Source organism: Pongo abelii, chromosome 20, assembly GCF_028885655.2.
Source record: "Pongo abelii isolate AG06213 chromosome 20, NHGRI_mPonAbe1-v2.0_pri, whole genome shotgun sequence".
NCBI lineage: Eukaryota > Metazoa > Chordata > Mammalia > Primates > Hominidae > Pongo > Pongo abelii.
In genome coordinates, this window is record NC_072005.2 from 50,613,343 (window position 1) to 50,631,802 (window position 18,460).

Consider the following 18,460-nt stretch of genomic DNA (forward strand, 5'->3'; position numbering starts at 1 on the left):
TGAGCTGAGATCCTGCCACTGCACTCCAGCCTGAGCGACAGAGCAAGACTCTATCTCAAAAAAAAAAAGGAAGTGGTGAGACATGAGTATTGTATTGTATCATAATAAAGCAATTATTTGGCATTACACCTTAATGAATTTTATCCAATCAATTTGCCTTTGTAGACACAGAGTGATTCATGTAATATGACATGTAGCATAATCAAGTTTAATCTCTATAATAATGGTTGTTTATCTGCAGGCTATAGTTGTAAAAGAAGAATAAATACATAAAGCAATCTATCAATCTTGATCAAACAATGTAGCCCACAGTTGATTCAGATGTTACAATAATGTAGTTGGTACAACTCACTGGGCAGCATATACCATGAGTACTAACAAAAAGTAAAAATCATGGCAAGGTGCAATGGCTCATGCCTGTAATCCCAGCACATTGAGAGGCAGAGGTGGGCGGATCACCTGAGGTCAGGAGTTCGAGACCAAGCTGGCCAACATGGCGAAATCCCACCTCTACTAAAAAATACAAAAATTAGCCAGGCACAGTGGTGCATGCCTGTAATCCTAGCTACAGGGGAGGCTGAGGCAGGAGAGTCGCTTGAACCCAGGAGGCAAAGGCTGCAGTGAGCCGAGATCGCGCCACTGCACTCCAGCCTGGGCGATAGATTGAGACTCCGACTCAAAAAAAAAATGAAAAATGAAAATCAACTGCATGAAAGTCAATTCAGTTTATGCCTAGCCTTCATTAAAGACCACAGGAAAAAATAACAAAAAAACAAAAAATAAATGTCTCGGTGAAAATCTCATTTGGGTTCTCATCTACAGGACAGAGTATAGATGGAAAATACATGTTTGATGTAATAACTGATTTTGTGATATATCTTTATGATTGTAAATAGTTGATATATTAAGAAATAATAGTAAAATAAATGTTATTTTAAGCCTCCAAATTTGTGATAATTTTGTTAGGCAGCAATAAATTTAAAAAAAAACTAATACACCCAAACAGAATAAACCCAAATGAATCTATGCCAGGATATATCATAATCAAACTGTTGAAAGCTAAAGATGAATTTAAAATCTTGAAAGCAGTGAAAGACAAATGATACCTTACCCATAGGAAGAAAACAATTTTAATGAGAGTAGATTTCTCATCAGAAACTATGAAAGCCAGAAGAAAGAAGCACAACATTTTATAAGTGCTAAAGAACTGTCAACCCAGGATTCCATAACCAGTGAATGAAAAAGATGTACATTTATATGTATACATATAATATGATAAATGATTATAAATGGGAGAAGATAATAGTATTAAAGGGAGGTAAGGTTTCTTTTTTTTTTTTTTTTTTAACTGAGTCTTGTTCTGTTGCCCAGGCTGGAGTGCAGTGGCACGATCTCGGCTCACTACAACCTCTGCTTCCCAGGTTCAAGAGATTCTCGTGCCTCAGCCTCCTGAGTAGCTGGGACTACAGGCACACGCCACCATGCCCGGCTAATTTTTGTATTTTTAGTAGAGATGGGGTTTCACCATGTTGGCCAGGCTGGTCTGGAACTCCTGGCCTCAAGTGGTCTGCCTGCCTCAATCTCCCAATGTGCTTGGATTACACGTGTGAGCCACTGTGCTGGGCCTGGCCCTGAGGTAAGGCTTCTATATTTTGTTTGAACCGGTAAAATGTCAAAACCAATAGGCTGTGATAAACTCTATACGTAATACCTACAGCCATTGCTAAAAAGTCTATACAAAGCGACACACTCAAAAACATTACAGATAAATAAAATGAGATTCTAAAAAAATGTTGATGTGACCCATAAGTAGGCAGGAAAAAGGAAACAGAAAAACAAAAAACCAAAAAACAAACAGAAGACAAAAAAAATGAATTGGCAGACCTAAGTCCTAACATAACAATAATTACATTAAATTTAATAGCCTAAATATACCAATTAAAGGGTTTATATTTACATACTGTATTTTTTAAATGAGCCAGTTAAATGATAGCTACAATAAAATTACTTCAAATATAATCATACACATAGGTTGAAAAGGATAAAAAAAATACCATGTCAATATTAATAAAAGGAAAGCAAGAGTGGTTATATTAGCATCAGATAAAGAACAGAGCAAAGACAATTAGCAAGGACAGAAAGGAACATAATGATAGAAGAGTCGCTCCACCAAGAAGACATGGCAATCCCAAATGTGTACACACCAAACAACGGAACTACAGAATATGTGAAGGAAAAATGGACAGAACTGAAATGAGAAACGCATAAATTGACAATTACAGTCTGGCACATCAGCACTACTCTCAACTATTGATAGAACAACTAGACAAAAAAAAATCAGCAAGGATAGAAGAACTCAACACCACCAGCAATCAAGGTCTAATTGACATTGACAGGACATTTCACCCAACAACAGCGAAATACACATTCTTTCCAAACATTCACAGAACATATACTAAAATAAGCCATGTCCTGGGCTAGAAAACCTCAACAAACTTAAAAGAATTGAAACCATACAGGGTGTTCTCTGATCACAGTGGAATCCAACTAGAAATAACTAACAGGAAGATAAGAACAAAATCTCCAGATACTTGGAAGCTGAACACTACACTTTTAACTAAGCCACGGGTCAAAGAAAAAGTCTTGGGGGAAAACAAAAATACATTGAACTCAATGAAAAAGAAAACACAACACATCAAATTTTGTAGGATGGAACTAAAGCAGTGCTCAGAGAGAAGTTTATAGCACAAAAATGCTTACAGTAGACAAGAGGGAAAGTATCAAATTGATCACCTAAGCTCCCAACTCAAAATATTAGAAAAAAGCAAAAGAAACCCAAATCAAACAAAAGAAATAAAATAATAAATGGCAAAAATCAATAAATTTGAATAGAGAAAACCAATGAAACAAAAAGTTGGTTCTGGCCAGTCACGGTGGCTCATACCTGTAGTCCCAGCTAGTCGGGAGGCCGAGCAGGAGGATCACTTGAGCCTGGGAAGCTGAGGCTGCAGTGAGCAGTGATTGCACCACTGCACTCCAGCCTGGGTAACAGAGTAACATCCCCTCCCCCTAAAAAAGATGGTTCTTACAAACAATCAAAATTGATGAACCTCTAGCATTATTGAGAAAGAAAATAATGAAATTACTTATCACCAATTTATCAGAAAATTAATCAATCACCAATGTCAGGAAAGAAACAGTGGATATCATTACAAGCATTGCTGACAACAAAATGATAATAAAGGACTGAAACAAACAGCTCTACTACACACATAAATTTAATAATTTACGTAAAAAGAACTAATTCCTCAAAAAAGCAAAAACTACCACCACTAACCCAATATGAAATAGAGAATTTGAATAACCCTACAACTATTAAGGAAACTGGTTTTTAAATTTTAAAACTCCTGAAAAGGAAATCTCCAGGCCTCAATAGTTTCACATGAGAACTACCACTTGATCCAGCAATCCCACTACTGGGTATCTACCAAGAAGAAAAGAAGTCATTATACAAAGAAGACACTTGCACACACATGTTTATAGCAGCACAATTCCTGATTGCAAAAATGTGGAATCAACCCAAATACTCGTCAATCAATGAGTAGATAAGGAAACTGTGAGATATATATATATGATGGAATACTACTGAGTCATAAAAAATGAATTAATGGCATTTGCAGCAACCTGGATGTGACTGAAGACTATTATTCTAAGTGAAATAATTTATGAATGGAAAACCAAACATCATATGTCCTCATTGATATGTGGGAGCTAAGCTATGAGGATGCAAAGGCATAGGAATGATACAATGGGCTTTGGGGACTCGGGTGGGGGAAAGGTAGGAAGCAGATGAGGGATAAAATACTACAAAGTGGGTACAGTATATACTGCTCCAGTAATGAATCCACCAAAATCTCACAAATCACCACTAAAGGACTTATACTACCTGTTCCCCAAAAACCTATGGAAATAAAAAAAAATAAGAAAAGAAAAAAATTAAATGTGAAAATATAAGCTACAGACTAGGAGAAAATATTTGCAAATCATAAATCTGATAAAGGACACCTATCTAGAATATGCAAATAACTCTCAAAACTCAACAGTAAAAACAAAACCAAATGACAACAACAATCTATATTTTTCAGTGAAATCTCTCTTCATGGTACCACACAGTCATGATTACTGTAGCTTTATAATAAATTTTGAAATCAGGGAGAGTGCTACTTCCTACTTTATTCTTTTTTTTCAAAATTGTTTTATCCAGTTCTTTTCCTTTGCACACAATCTTCTCTTCATCGAAGAGCGATTTCACTGAAAAAGATACACAAATGGCAAATAGGCACAGGAAAAGATATTTAATCAACATCATTAGCCATTAGGGAAAAGCAAAGTAAGACCACGGTAAAATATTAACTACATACCTATTAGAATGACTAAACTTGAAAACAATCACAGAGACAATATGAAACACTGCCAAAGATGCAGGGACACTGCATCTCCCACACCTTGCTGATGGAGATGTAAAATGGTGCAGCCACTCGGGAAAATAGTTTGGCAGTTTCTTTAAAACACTAAACAGACGCTTAGCATATGACTCAGCCATTGCACCCCTGAGCATTATCCCAAAGAAACAGAAACTCAAGCCAGGCCCAGTGGCTCATGCCTGAAATCCCAGCACTTTGGGAGGCCGAGGCAGCGGATCACCTGAGGTCACGAGTTCAAGACCAGCCTGGCCAACGTGACAAAACACCATCTCTACTAAATATACAAAAAATTAGCCAGGGATGGTGGCAGGTGCCTGTAATCCCAGCTACTCAGGAGGCTGAGGCAGAAGAATCGCTTGAACCTGGGAGGCAGAGGTTGCAGTTAGTAGAGATCCCACCACTGCACTCCAGCTTGGGTGACTGAGTGAGACTCTGTCTCAAAAAAAAAAAAACAAAAAAAATGCAAAAAACAGGTCCACACAAAATCCTATACGTGAATGTTTATAGTAGCTTTATTTGTAATACCCAAAAACAAAAACAACCAAGTTGTCTTTCAATAACTGAATGATTAAACAAACTATAGTACATGGAAAAGTGCTCAGCAATAAAAAGGAACAAACTATTGATATGTAGCTACAGTTGACCCTTGAACAACATGGGTTTAACTGTGCGGGTCCACTTATAAGCAGATTTTCTTCTGTCTCTACCACCCCTGAGACAACAAAACTAACCCCTCCTCTTTCTCCTTCTCCTCTGCATGAAAACAATGGGGATGAAGACCTTCATAATGATCCACTTCCACCTAATGAATAGCAAACATATTTTCTCTTTCTTATGATTTTAATACATTTTTCTAGCTTACTTTATTGTAAGAATACAGTATATAATATACAGAGCATGCAAAATATGGCTTCCATTCAACAATAAGCTATTAGTAAGTAAATTTTGTGGGACTCAAAAATTAATTTCAACTGGGCAGAGTTCAGCACCCCTAACCCCCACATTGTGCAAGCGCCAACTGTATTTGAATGGATTTCAAGGGCATTATGCATGAGTAAAATATTGAAGTCACTCTCAAAAGGTCGCATACTGTACAATTCCATTTATATAACATCTTTGAAATGACAAAATTATAGAGATGGAAAACAAATTGGTGGCTGACGGGGGTTAAGGATGGGGGAAAAGAGAGAAGTGGGTGTGACTATGAAAAGGTGGCACCAGGGAGAACTTTGTGGTGATAAAATCGTTTTGTAATTTGATTGCAGTGGCGTTTACATGATCCTGTGATCAATTGGAACTACACACACACACATTGTACCAGTATCATTCCTGATTGTGATGTTGAACTATAGTTATATAAGATGTATTCATTGGGGGGAACTGGATGAAGGGCATATGGGATCTCTCCATGATACAATTTCTTTGTAACTTCCTGTGAATTTATAATTATTTCAAATTTTAAAAAGAAAAGCAAAATTAAAGATTTTACAAATTAAATCTGAAAGGAAATAAACTAAGTGTTAATAATTGCCTCTTTGGGAGGTGGAAGTACATGAGATTTTTCTGTTTTGCATGCAAGTATTTTCTACAACGAACATATATATTACTTTGTTTTTATCACAGTAATTTTTTTTTTTTAATCTTCCTCAAACCATGGTCGTGAGAGGTCTACTCAGCTGCTTACATGTTTCCCTCCAGTGATGGCACAGGGGATGGCCTCTCCTAAGACAGCCCTAGGAGGATGGCCTCACAGGTGAAGGAAGTGGGGAGAGCAGAGCATCTCCTAGCTAGGGACCTCTGAGTCATGCAGCAAGCATCAAACATTTGCAACAACAACAACAACAACAACAAAACATGAGAAACAGACACTTATTCACAATGCTGGGAGGAATGCAAAATGGTATCATTGCAATGCAGTGGGGATGGGGAATATCTAACAATTTATGTATGGATCTGCTTTTCAAACCAGTTACCCTATTTCTAGGAAGTTCACTTGAAGAAACACCTCTGGCAATATGAAAACACATGTCCACAAAGTTATTCATTGCAACACGTTTTGTCACTGCAAAATATTGGAAACCACCTACATGCCCAAGCATAGGAGAGTAGCTGAATGAATTATGTTACCTCTACACAATGGAATGCTGCTGTAACAAAAGAATGAGGAAGATCTCCATGGCCTGATAAGAAGTGATTTGCAGGATATTCTGTCAAGTGAAAAAAGCAAATTGCAAAAGAGCGTATACAGTATGCTGTCTGTTGTGTAAGAAGGAACAATGAAACATACACATATCTATTTATCTTTACACACACACGAAGGATAAACCAGGAAGAAATGAAGTTGGTTACCCATAAGAGGTAAGATGAAAATAAGGTGGAAGGAATATGGGAGGGAATGACCCTTCTCTGAAATGTCTTTGTAACGAGGTTTGACTTTTAAAGCACGTTAGTATTCTAAATGTTCAAAAAATAAAATTAAACAGAAAAACAAACTAAAGCAAATTAACCTAATTGTATTTCAAATGAATATTATAATTATACTGAAGGGGAAGGAAGGAAAGAAGGAAGGAAGGAAGGAAGGTAGGAAGGAAATGTGAGAGGAAGGGAAACAGGAAGGAGGGGGTAATAAATAAAAGGACTAACTCTAGTAATTTGTGTATATTTTACTATATACCCATAGTCTTTAACAGGGTTAGAGGATGGGAACTGCAAACAAATCCTGAATTCATTTTAGTAGAACTGTTTTTTATAGCGGTATGGGTGATGCAATTGTAAGACTATGTTAAATGTATTATATTGTTATAATGTATATAGATATATCAAGTTATTATATTAAACAAATGAGTAAATGTGTTAATGTTGGGAGCCAGGATTCTCACTGTGGAAGAAAGGACATGCAAATGGGAAAAGCAAAAAAGAACCTGGAATTAGGAGTGGTGGTGTAAATGCATGATTTCTAAAATATGCATAATTATGTGCATATATGGGCATATGTGTATGTCTGTGTGTACACATGCACACATTTTTCTAGTTCTATCCACTGAAAGAGCCTAAAAGCAAAGACACGCAAGTAGCACCTAGCTCCTAGATCTTTGGTCTCTAATACCATTCCATGCTAAAAGGAAGCAGTGCTCTCCAGAGAAATGACTTATTCCAGGAGAGGAGCAGAATATGTACAACATGAGCCCTGAATATCTTATTACACCAGGCACGGAGTGCTTTTAAAAAATGAGCATGTCCCAAGGGAGATGAAAAGGGCTCCCACTAGTCAACTTCAGAATAATTTAAGCACCCAAATATTAAGTACAGTAACAAGTTATAAACCTTTAGAAAATATAAATTAATGAGTCCTTACTGATAATAGATAAATTAATAGGTAGATGACAGATAGATAATAGGTAGATGATGATAGATAGTTTTAATTTTTAAACGGGCAGGTATATTCTTTAAAAATGGCAACACCATTAAAGATAAAGAAAGGCCGTAGAGGCCAGGCATGGTGGCTCACGCCTGTAATCCCAGCACTTTGGGAGGCTGAGGTGGGAGGATAACTTGAGGCCAGTAGATTGAAACCAACCTGGGAAATATAGTGAGACCACATGTCAATGAAAAATAAAATTTTGGCTGGGTACAGTGGCTCATGCCTGTAATCCCAACACTTTAGGAGGCTGAGGCAGGTGGATCACCTGAGGTCGGGAGTTGAAGACCAGCCTGGCCAAAGTGGCAAAACCCCGTCTCTACTAAAACTACAAAGATTAGCTGGACGTGGTGGTGGGCACCTGCAATCCTAGCTACTCAGAAGGCTTAGGCAGGAGAATCTCTTGAACCCAGGTGGTGGAGATTGCAGTGAGCCAAGATAGCACCACTACATTCCAGCCTGGGTGACAGAGCGAGACTCCATCCCAAAAAGAAAAATTATTTGAAAAAAGAAAACGTTTAAAAATTAGATGAGTGTGGTGGTGCATGCCTGTGGTCCCAGCTACTCAGGAGGCTGAGGCAGGAGGATCTCTTGAGCTCAGAAGTTGGAGGCTGCAATGTGCTGTGATCGCACCACTGCACTCCAGCCCAGCTGACAGAGCAAGACCCTATCTCTAAACAAAAACAAAAAAATTAAAAAGATTAATTTTAAACAAGAAAGACTGTGGGAAAGTTTCAGATTAAAAGAGGGTAAAGAAGACACAAAATCCAATATCTGACTAGAGACTGGATCCTGTACTGGATGGGGGAATAGGCTATAAAGGATTTTATTGTGCCAATTGACAAAGTTGGAATATGGATGATAGAGTACATAAAAGTATTTTATCCCTGGACATTTATGAAGGTGATAACTGTGGGTATGTAAGAGAATATCTCTGTTCTTAGGAAATACACACTAATGTATTTAGGGGTAAAGAACCATGAAGTTTGTAATTTACTATCAAATGGAGGGAAGGAAGGAGAGAGGGAGGGGGAGAGAGAAGGGGGAGAGAAAGCACAAATGATAAAGTAAATGAGAACAAATATTAACACTAGGTGAATGTGAATAAAGGGCATATGGGTGTTCTTTGTACTCTTTATTTTTGCAACTTTTTTTAAATTCGAAATTATTTCCAAATAAACTGTTTCAAAATGTTATTATAGAAAAAACCAAGTAGCCCTCAGAAAATGTTTTTCCCCTAAACTCCCATCACCCACTTGGGAGTGCTCACTTCCCACACCCTTGGCAACATTGATTAGAATCACACTTGAAAAGTTTTAACAGGCTTATGAGTAAGGGATTGCCTTTATTATTAGTGAGATTGAACATCTTTTCATATCATGATTGACCATTTATATTTCTTCCTCTGCAAACTGATTATCCAAATCTTTCTCCTGTTTTTTTCTATTGAAGTATTTTTTCTTATTGATTTGTAGAAACTCTTTACATATTGTACATATTATACAAGGATTTTATGTGATAATTACATAAAAGGATTAGCACAGGGAAGGATATAGAATAATTACTCAGAAGAAGGATGCTTTGAGCATTGTTACTTTAATAATGAGATGGGGGTGGTAATATTTAAATACTTAAATGTAATAACACTGTAACATAGTACTCAAGAACATGGGCTTTAGGGTTAAGCAGAGACTGGGTTCAAATCCCAGCTCCATGGGTGCCACTGGCCATGTTGTTACGCTCCCTGAGCCTCAGCTCCCCTACTCATAAATCTTATCTAAAAGTTGTAGTGAAGAGCCCATGACATCCTATCTGCAAAGGATATACAATACTTAGTATACAGAAAGCACTTTCTAAATGCTATTATTAATTTTGCTACCAGAGAGCCTCCCTGCTGCTTCCCAAGGGTAATCCTTACCAGAGACAAGTAGCATAGCATGATGGCAACTGTTTTCACCAGAAGAGATGAGACGCAGGTCAGATGCACACACATCAATAATGTTCAGGGAACCATCAGCACTGCCTGTTTCCCTGCCAGTGTGGGCTGGTCCTGGGGTGTAGCCACCGCTGAAAAAGTTAAAATTGAGGTTCCAGGTAACCTGATTGGTGGTTGCTCCTCGGAGCCAATTGTAGGAGATGAAATTCTGAGGGATCGCCTGGACAGACAGGGTGACGTTGCCCCCCTCGATGGCCCAGGGAGGGATGGATGTGATCGTCAGTTGAGCAGACACCTGCTTCTTGCAGAGGCTCAGGAAGAAGGCTAAGGGAGGAAGCAAAAAGCACTATCACAGAGGCCACTTAGCAGCATTCAACAGTAGACTCAGCCACTGCTAGAGTCTCACTCATCGGAGTTAAACCGTGGGAGTGGGAAGAGCATGTGCAAAGGCCCTGAGGCAGGAGGAAGATCATTGTTTTTGAGGGAAAAGCAGGGAAGCCAGTGTGGTTGGAGTTGAGTAAGTGAAAATGAAAGAGGTAAGAGATAAAGTCAGAGAGGTAAGAGAGACAGATCACACTTACAACTGGCATTGACATTTTTGGCAAGACAATTATTCATCTTGTGGATCCGTCCTGTGCATTGCAAGGAGTTTAACACCACTTGCTCTCCCTACTACAACAGCAGGAGCTCCCTCCAGACATTAAGACAACCAGAGAACATTCCCACACATTGCCAAATACCCGCTAGGGGGCAGTATTAGCTGTGGTTTGGAACATCATGCAGGCTCTTGTAGATGATTATACGAGCTTTTTTTTTTTTTTTGGCCATGGAGTCTCGCTCTGTCACTCAGGCTGGAGCGTGCCAGCACCATCATGGTTTACTGCAACCTCCACCTCCCGGGTTCAAGTGATTGTCGTGCCTCAGCCTCCCGAGTAGCTGGGACCACAAGTGTGCACCACCATGCCCAGCTAATGTTCATATTTTTTTGTAGAGGCAGGGTTTCACCATGTTGACCAGGCTGGTCTTAAACTCCTGGGCTCAAGTGATCCTTCTGCCTCGGCTTCTCAAAGTGCTGGGATTATAGGCATCAGCCACCGCACCAGCCTGTAAGGACTTTTCATTGTATTCTGAGGGAGCCAGAGAACCACTGGAGAGTTTTGAGTTAAAGATTGACACGATGTACCTCATATTCTGATCATTCTGGCTGCAGATTGCATTGATTTTGGAGCTCAAGGGTAGAGTTGGAACATTGCTGGGCTCCACGAAGTGAGCTGCCATTCACATTGCAGTTAATGTAAATGCTATTTCCAGCAACTGTGCAGTACACAACCCATACAGCTATATGTGGTGACCCCAGGCAAGGCAGAAGCAGGAGACACCATTTAGAAGGTGACTGCAACAATCCAGGTGAGAGATATCAGTGGGGAAGAAAATCAGAAATTATGATCTGTAACTGTTACCTGCAAGACAGAGCCATGTCCAAAGCCCACCACCTCTGCAGGGACCTTCCAAGGGGCCAGTCGTGTTTCTTTGATGCCTCACCAGTGTAGCTGTCCTTCTGCCTCCTCCCAGCTGGAGACCAGGCCTAGGGGAAGTTCAACAGTGTCTGAGAAGCCCCGCCCTCTATAGGGTCTTTGGTTTTACCTCCTCTCAGAAGAGAGCCCATCAGTACTGCTCCCTGGATCCCACTCCCATTCACCCAGATTCCACACTGAGAGTTTGGAGCAGGGTCCACTGGCACCAGCTTGGGTCTTAACCAATTCTACAGATTCCTCCAGGCTCTGCAATCACAGGATGTCCAGCCCCAGTGCTGCTTTGGCCGGAAAGAATGATTGGCACTGCATTTGCTGACAAGGAGCGTGGCCTGTGTTTATCCCAGAGGTGAGTGAGGCAGCCTCCGCCGGTCCCAGAGGTCCCCTCTGCCACCTGAGGTGCCAGGCATGCAGTGCTGGTCCTAGGTGGGGTTACAGAGGTATTGACACCAGCCTGGTTTCTGGGTTAATTTTTGTTAAGGGCCTGCAGCCCAGTGTGGAGGGGTTGATATTGCGCAGCCTTGAAGGACATGGACATGAGCTTATCAGAACAAATGATAGCAAGATAAAAGATCAAAGTAGCCTCTTTGCCTCAGATTCTGCATGGCAGCAATTTCCACCAGCAGGGTCCAAAGGCCCAAAATGAACAAGGAAAGCAACCTCCTGAAGGGACACTTGGTAATCACCTTGATCCTTGGTTTTCAAAGTCTGCAGTCCACTTGGAAATCAAGGTACAGGGGCAGAGAGAGTTGACAACTATGTACTGCTTGATGAATACGGAAGAAACAAAGAAAACAGAAGTTTGAAAACCACCGACCTAGAATTTTTAAATGATGACACCCAGTGCTAGCGATCTCTGGAGAACAGTTTTGCAAGATGCATCCAAAAACATACACATGTACACTCTCTTTGACCCCACCGTTCCTGTTACATTTATCTTAAGGTAATCATTACACATATGTGAACATATTTACTTCTGGGATAATCATGACAGCATTGTTTATAGCAGGAAATAAAGTGGAAACAACATATATTCTGTCTGCAGAGAAACAGAAGCAATCTATTCTCTGTGTGTGTGTGTATATATATATGTGTGTGTGTGTGTGTATATATATATATAATACAACAACAAAACTGTTCACCAATGACCAGGTGCTGTCCTGTTACATGGTGAATGCATTTTATCTTTCCCACAGTCCTAGAAGTTAGATACAACTATCATCATCTCCATTTATCATATGGAGAAGTTGAGACACAGAATCACTGGCCCAAAGTCACATGGATGATAAGAGGCAGAACCAGGATTTGAAGCTTTGCAGGCTGGATCCACTGTTCATGCTCCTTCCCATTCCACTGTTTTACCTCTCGAATTTGGAAACATTATTCTACCTGCCAGTTGTTCAGCACTTACTATCACCAGGCATGTACTGAATTATCTCAGTTAATTCTCACTCCCATGGAGCAGGATCTCTTGCTGTCCCCATTTTATAGATAGAAAAACTGACACTCAGGGAAGGAGAGTCATTTGTTCAAGTCATACAGTTGTAAATGACAGAGCCAGTTACACTGCAAGTTACCCTGGTTTCAAAGATAAGTGGTATGTAGGAAAAATACATCATGCTATGAGAATTAGAGATGTTCTTCTGAAGATCTGATGTTTCATCTGTGATCTAAAGGGTGGGTCAGAATTAAGCAGACAAAGACAGTGAGGAAGAGTGTAATGACTGGAGCTCCAGCAGCCATTCTGAATGACAAACTGACTTAAGGAAGGAAGCTATGTCTGGTACAATGGGACAGAAACATAGAAGGAGCTTGGGTGGAACAGGAATCAAAAGAAATTAAAGACTGTGTAAGCAAAAACTCAGTTGTATGTAAGAAAACCCAATTCCCCTTGAGGAAGACAAACAGCTGGAGTCCTTTAAAATTAACTGCCTGTTTTTCTGTCTGTGGCTAGTGAGCCTTATCGCTCCCTTTCCCAGGCATTGTGAAGACTCTTTCTCTAGCTGTGCAGCTGCAAGGTCATTAGACAGATAATCTCAAGTCGTAAAATATGTCATTCCTTGAAAAGTAAGAAATAATGTAATGCATGTCTTAATTGAATAATTGTTTTTACTTCTCGCTTCTGTAATATGCTTCCCCCTGCACAGAACTCCCCCCACCCCACGAAATGCTTAAAAGGTAGCTTCACTCTTTGTTCGGGGCTCAGTCCTTTGGATGTTAATCCGACTGGGTTGGTGCACCTAAATAATTAAATAATTCCTCCTCAACCCCTTGGTCTCTCTGATTCCTTAATTATCCCACAGCATGGGTACCCGGTGACCATGAAGTCACCAGACCACACTGAGATGTCTGTATCAGTTACCTATCACCATGTAACAAACCTCTCTAAAACCTAGGAACTTCGAGAGACAGACAAAAATGCACCAGACTTGTTGAGGCCTGGGCTCAGGACTGCCACTTTATTATTTCTACCTCATTGTTTTGATCAAAGCAAGTCATGAGGTCAACCAAGATTCAAGGGTACAGGAAAACAGGCTCCACCTGTTTGTGGGAGAAGCTGTAAAGTCACATTACGAGGTGCTTGCATACAGAGAGTAGAGAATCGGAGCCATGTCTGTGATCAACCAACCACAACTTATTTTACATGACAGAGAACTACACTCCTTTATTAACTAAACCACTGTTATTTGAGTTTCTATTTTATGCGGCTGAACCAAATCCCCACCTGACATAAAGAGTGTTGCAGATGGAGAGAAGAGTGTAAGCAAAGGCCCGGTGGTGGGAGGCTCATGACACTTCAAATCACTGAAATAAGTGAGGGGGTGGATTTCGGGGTGAGAAGATAAAGTCAGGCAACTGCTGCCCACCAGCACAGTGTTTCCGGCTCTTCCCAAGAGAGACTCACACATTTGACAACAGTTGTTACCCACGCATCAGGTGGGTTCAGTCACTTGGCAGGTTATCAACCCAATGACCGCAACCAAAGAGGATTTAGCATGGGGATTTTATTATTTGCAGCAAGTAAAGAGCACACTAGGGATAGTTCCCAAAGCAGTAACCTCTCTGAGCTGGGGTGCCGCAGACCTGTTGGACTGAACAAAGTGGGGCAAACATGGTAATAAAAGACAAGAGACAAAGGAGTATATTTGGAAAAAGGGGTCAGGCAGCACCTTGCCTCTAGTGGACAAGGGCCCTGAGCTTTACACAGCCCTCGGAATTTATTAGGCAAAAGAGATAGCGAGAAAGTGGGGGTGACTGTCGAGTAATTGTCAGTTTGGCGTTTGGTTCACAGCAGGCTTTCGAGACTGCATCCTTTGAACAATAGGCGCTAATATTCTCAGTAGATACCTTCAAGGAGCCCGGCGCCAGGGAGTGATGTCCCTCAGCAAACCTTTTGGTGGCAGGGCAGTGTGAGTTTGCCCACATCCTGCATTCATGATAAACAGTTTGCTATTTGATCATATGGCCTCCAGCGGAATGCTGAGTTGGTCACCATACCTTTGGCCTTTTCGGCTCCCAACACTGGGGGCTGGGTCAGGATTTTTATAAGCATAGGGTAAGGAGGCGTGATCTGATTGGATCATGCAATGAGGTGATGCCAGGTGGCATGATCTGACTGGATCCTGCCATGATAGGGTGATGCCAGGGCTTGATCTGATTGGCTCCTGGATCCTGCCATGTTATGTCCGCTTCTTAATTCTGTCCTTGCTCCTTGGTCCAAACGCTTAGGTTCCCCTGTGGTTGCATACTTGGTTCATCTGGGCATGCTCAGTTTATGTGACCTGAAGGCCCATGGCAACCTAAAAACAGCTTACAACTTTGTTACATAAAAGTTGAACCAGATTGTGCTGCTACATAATCACACTGTAACTCCTGGAGCAGGATCTGGTTCAGCCTGCATTTATTAAACACATGATGGGTGGTGGATCTAATGCTGCAGGAGTTAGGGATGAAGGCAGGGTCCCAAGTGTTAAGAATTTCGTGGCCGGGCGCAGTGGCTCACACCTGTAATTCCAGAACTTTGGGAGGTGGAGGCGGGCAGATCATGAGGTCAGCAGATCGAGACCATCCTGGCTAACATGGTGAAACCCTGTCTCTACTAAAAATACAAAAAATTAACCGGGTGTGGTGGCATGGCACGCTCCTGTAGTCCAAGCTACTCAGGAGGCTGAGGCAGGAGAGTTGCTTGAACCCAGGAGGTGGAGGTTGCAGTGAGCTGAGATTGTGCCACTGCACTCCAGCCTGGGCAACAGAGCAAGACTCCATCTCAAAAGAAAAAAAGAATTTCCAGCTGGGCATGGTGGCTCATGCCTGTAATCCCAGCACTTTGGGAGGCCGAGGTGGGCGGATCACGAGGTCAGGAGTTTGAAACCAATCTGACCAACATGGTGAAACCCCGTCTCTACTAAAAATACAAAAATTAGCTAGGCATGGTGGTGCATGCCTGTAATCCCAGCTACTCAGGAGGCTGAGGCAGGAGAATCGCTTGAATCCAGGAGGCGTAGGTTGCGGTGAGCCAAGATCGCGCCACTGCACTCCAGCCTGGATGACAGAGCGAGACTCCGTCTCAAAAAAAAAAAAAAAAAAAGATGATCATGATGGTTTAGGGGGTTGAATGGTGGCCCCCTAAAAAAAATATGTCCATCCAGGACCTGAGAATATGGCCTTATGTGGAAAGGGATCCTTGTGATGTAATTAAGTTAAAGATCTTGAGATGAAGTCATCCTGGATTGTCCAGATATGCCCTAAATCCAATGACAAAGTGTTGTTATAAGAGTTAGAAAAGGAAGGCCGGGCAAGGTGGCTCATGCCTGTAATCCCAGCACTTTGGAAGGCAGAGATGGGCAGATCAGCTGAGGTCAGGAGTTCGAGATCAGCCTGGCCAACATGGCGAAACCCTGTCTCTACTAAAAATACAAAAATTAGCCAGGCATGGTGGCAGGTGCCTGTAATCCCAGCTACTCGGGAGGCTGAGGCAGGAGAATTGCTTGAACCCAGGAGGCGGAGGTTGCAGTGAGCCGAGATTGTGCCACTGCCCTCCATCCTTGCAACAGGGTGAGACTCCGTCTCAAAAAAAAAAAAAAAAAAAAGACAGAGAGAGAGAGAGAGAAGAGGAGAAGACACAGATACACAGAGGATAAGGCCATGTGAACACTGGGGCAGGGACTGGACTGATGCAGCCGTCAGCTGAATAACGCCTGGGGCCACCGGAAGCTGGAAGTGTCAAGGGAGGCTCCTCCTAGAGCCTGCAGAGGGAGCTCGGCCTATGCACACCTTGATTTCAACTTCTGCCCTCTGGAGCAGTGAGAGAATAAAATGCTGTTGTTTCAGGTCAACAAGTTTGTAGCATGAGGTTGGTACAAAAGTAATTGCGGATTTTGCCATTACTTTTGCACCAACCTCAATAATTTGTCAAAACTACCACTGGAAACTAGTATGGATGGTAACAGAAACGTGTCTGTGGAACCAGATAGTGTAATAGGCTGTTCAGGGGGGGAGGTGATGAGCTTCCTGTCACTACAGGGTTAAGGATGGGGACCTTCTCAGGAAGTCTTGTTTTCTAATTGAGATTTCTTTCCCATCAGAAGCATCTCAAAGCCAAAAGACATTAGGAGTTGCCTCTGTTACATGTCAAATCCACAAACCAGTCTCCTCCCTTCTTACCTCCCCTCCTTCCCAACTGGTATCTTCCCTGCACACCCCTCCAGGCCCCTCTTCCTCAAACACCATTGTCCCCAGGACTTCAATGTCTACCCTCCTCTTGGAAACCTTTAGTAATATAAAATCACCAAAGCATCTTAAAACAATAATGCCCAATGTGGGCAAGGATGTTCAGAAATGGGCACTCTCATGTACATTTCATGGCAGGCTACATTGCCACAATAATTTCAAAGGGCAATTTTATGTCATGTATCAAGAATTAAAATCTGACTTAGCTATTTTATTTTCAGGAATTCAGCCTAAGAAAATAACCTATGATGTGCAAAATAAATTCACACACATGACCCTTCCTGGTCTATCCATTGGCCCTGTCCCCAGTCCTGTCTTTTGCTGATCACTTGCTTGAACAGCACATGCCATTCAGATTAAACCCACATCATGGAGAATGTGCACTGTTTTTCTTTCCTCTGGGCTTTTTACATTTGTAAAGTCCTGCCCTCCCCTTGCCAACTAACTCCTGCTCTTCCTTCCAGGATGAATTCAGATGTCACCTCCTCCAAGAAGCTTCTTGGCCTCCTGGGAGCAGATTGGGTACCTCCTCAGGGTCCCTAAGTGCCCTCCCTTATTGCTCAAAAGGCAATGCTATGGGGTGATTAACAGGGAAGATTCCAGAGCTAGTCTCTGATTCTAACACCTGCTTTAAGTGGCTATGTGACCCTGGTCAATTTACCCACATCTCTGGCTGTTTTCTCTCTCTCTCTCTCTCTCTCTCTGTCTTTTGAGACAGAGTCTCACTCTGTTGTCCAGGCTGGAGTGCAGTGGTGTGATCTCGGCTCACTGCAGGCTCCACCTCCCAGGTTCAAGTGATTCTCGTGCCTCAGCCCACCAAGTAGCTGGGACTACGGGTGCATGCCACCACACTCAGCTAATTTTTGGTATTTTTAGTAGAGACAAAGTTTCACCATGTTGGCCAGACTAGTCTTGAACTCCTGACCTGAAGTGATCTGCCCACCTCAGCCTCCCAAAGTGATGGGATTACAGTATCGAGCCACCATACCTGGCCTGTTTCCTCTTAAACACTTATTAATCATTTGCTGTATGCCAAGAACTGTTCTGTATGCTTTACAAAGGGCAATTCATTGAACCTCCCAACAACCCTGTGAGGCGGGGGTTAGAGCTATCCATTTTGCAGATGAGGAGACCGAGGCCTTGAGAGTTTAAATGGCTTGTTGAAGTTCACACAGTGCAAATTGCGAGCCAAATCTGAATCCATGGCATTGGCCACTATACTGTGCTGCCTCTGGACCTCCATCCTCATCTGGAAAATGGGGCCCATAGTAACAGTGTCATATCGTTTGGATGTTTGTCCCCTCCAAATTTTATGTTGAAATGTGATCTCCAGTGATGGATGTGGGCCTAGCAGGAGGTT

The 18,460-nt window shown here is 41.7% G+C and overlaps 1 protein-coding gene across 1 annotated transcript in view; it reads right to left on the reverse strand.

Moving 5' to 3' along the window:
- LOC112130196 (carcinoembryonic antigen-related cell adhesion molecule 5-like) overlaps positions 1-18,460 on the reverse strand; it is a 34,415-nt gene that overhangs the window by 14,421 nt on the left and 1,534 nt on the right. Inside the window, exon 2 of the mRNA XM_024238158.3 lies at positions 9,821-10,162. Coding sequence (XP_024093926.3) covers positions 9,821-10,162 — 342 coding nt within the window. The remainder of the gene's footprint in view (positions 1-9,820; positions 10,163-18,460) is intronic.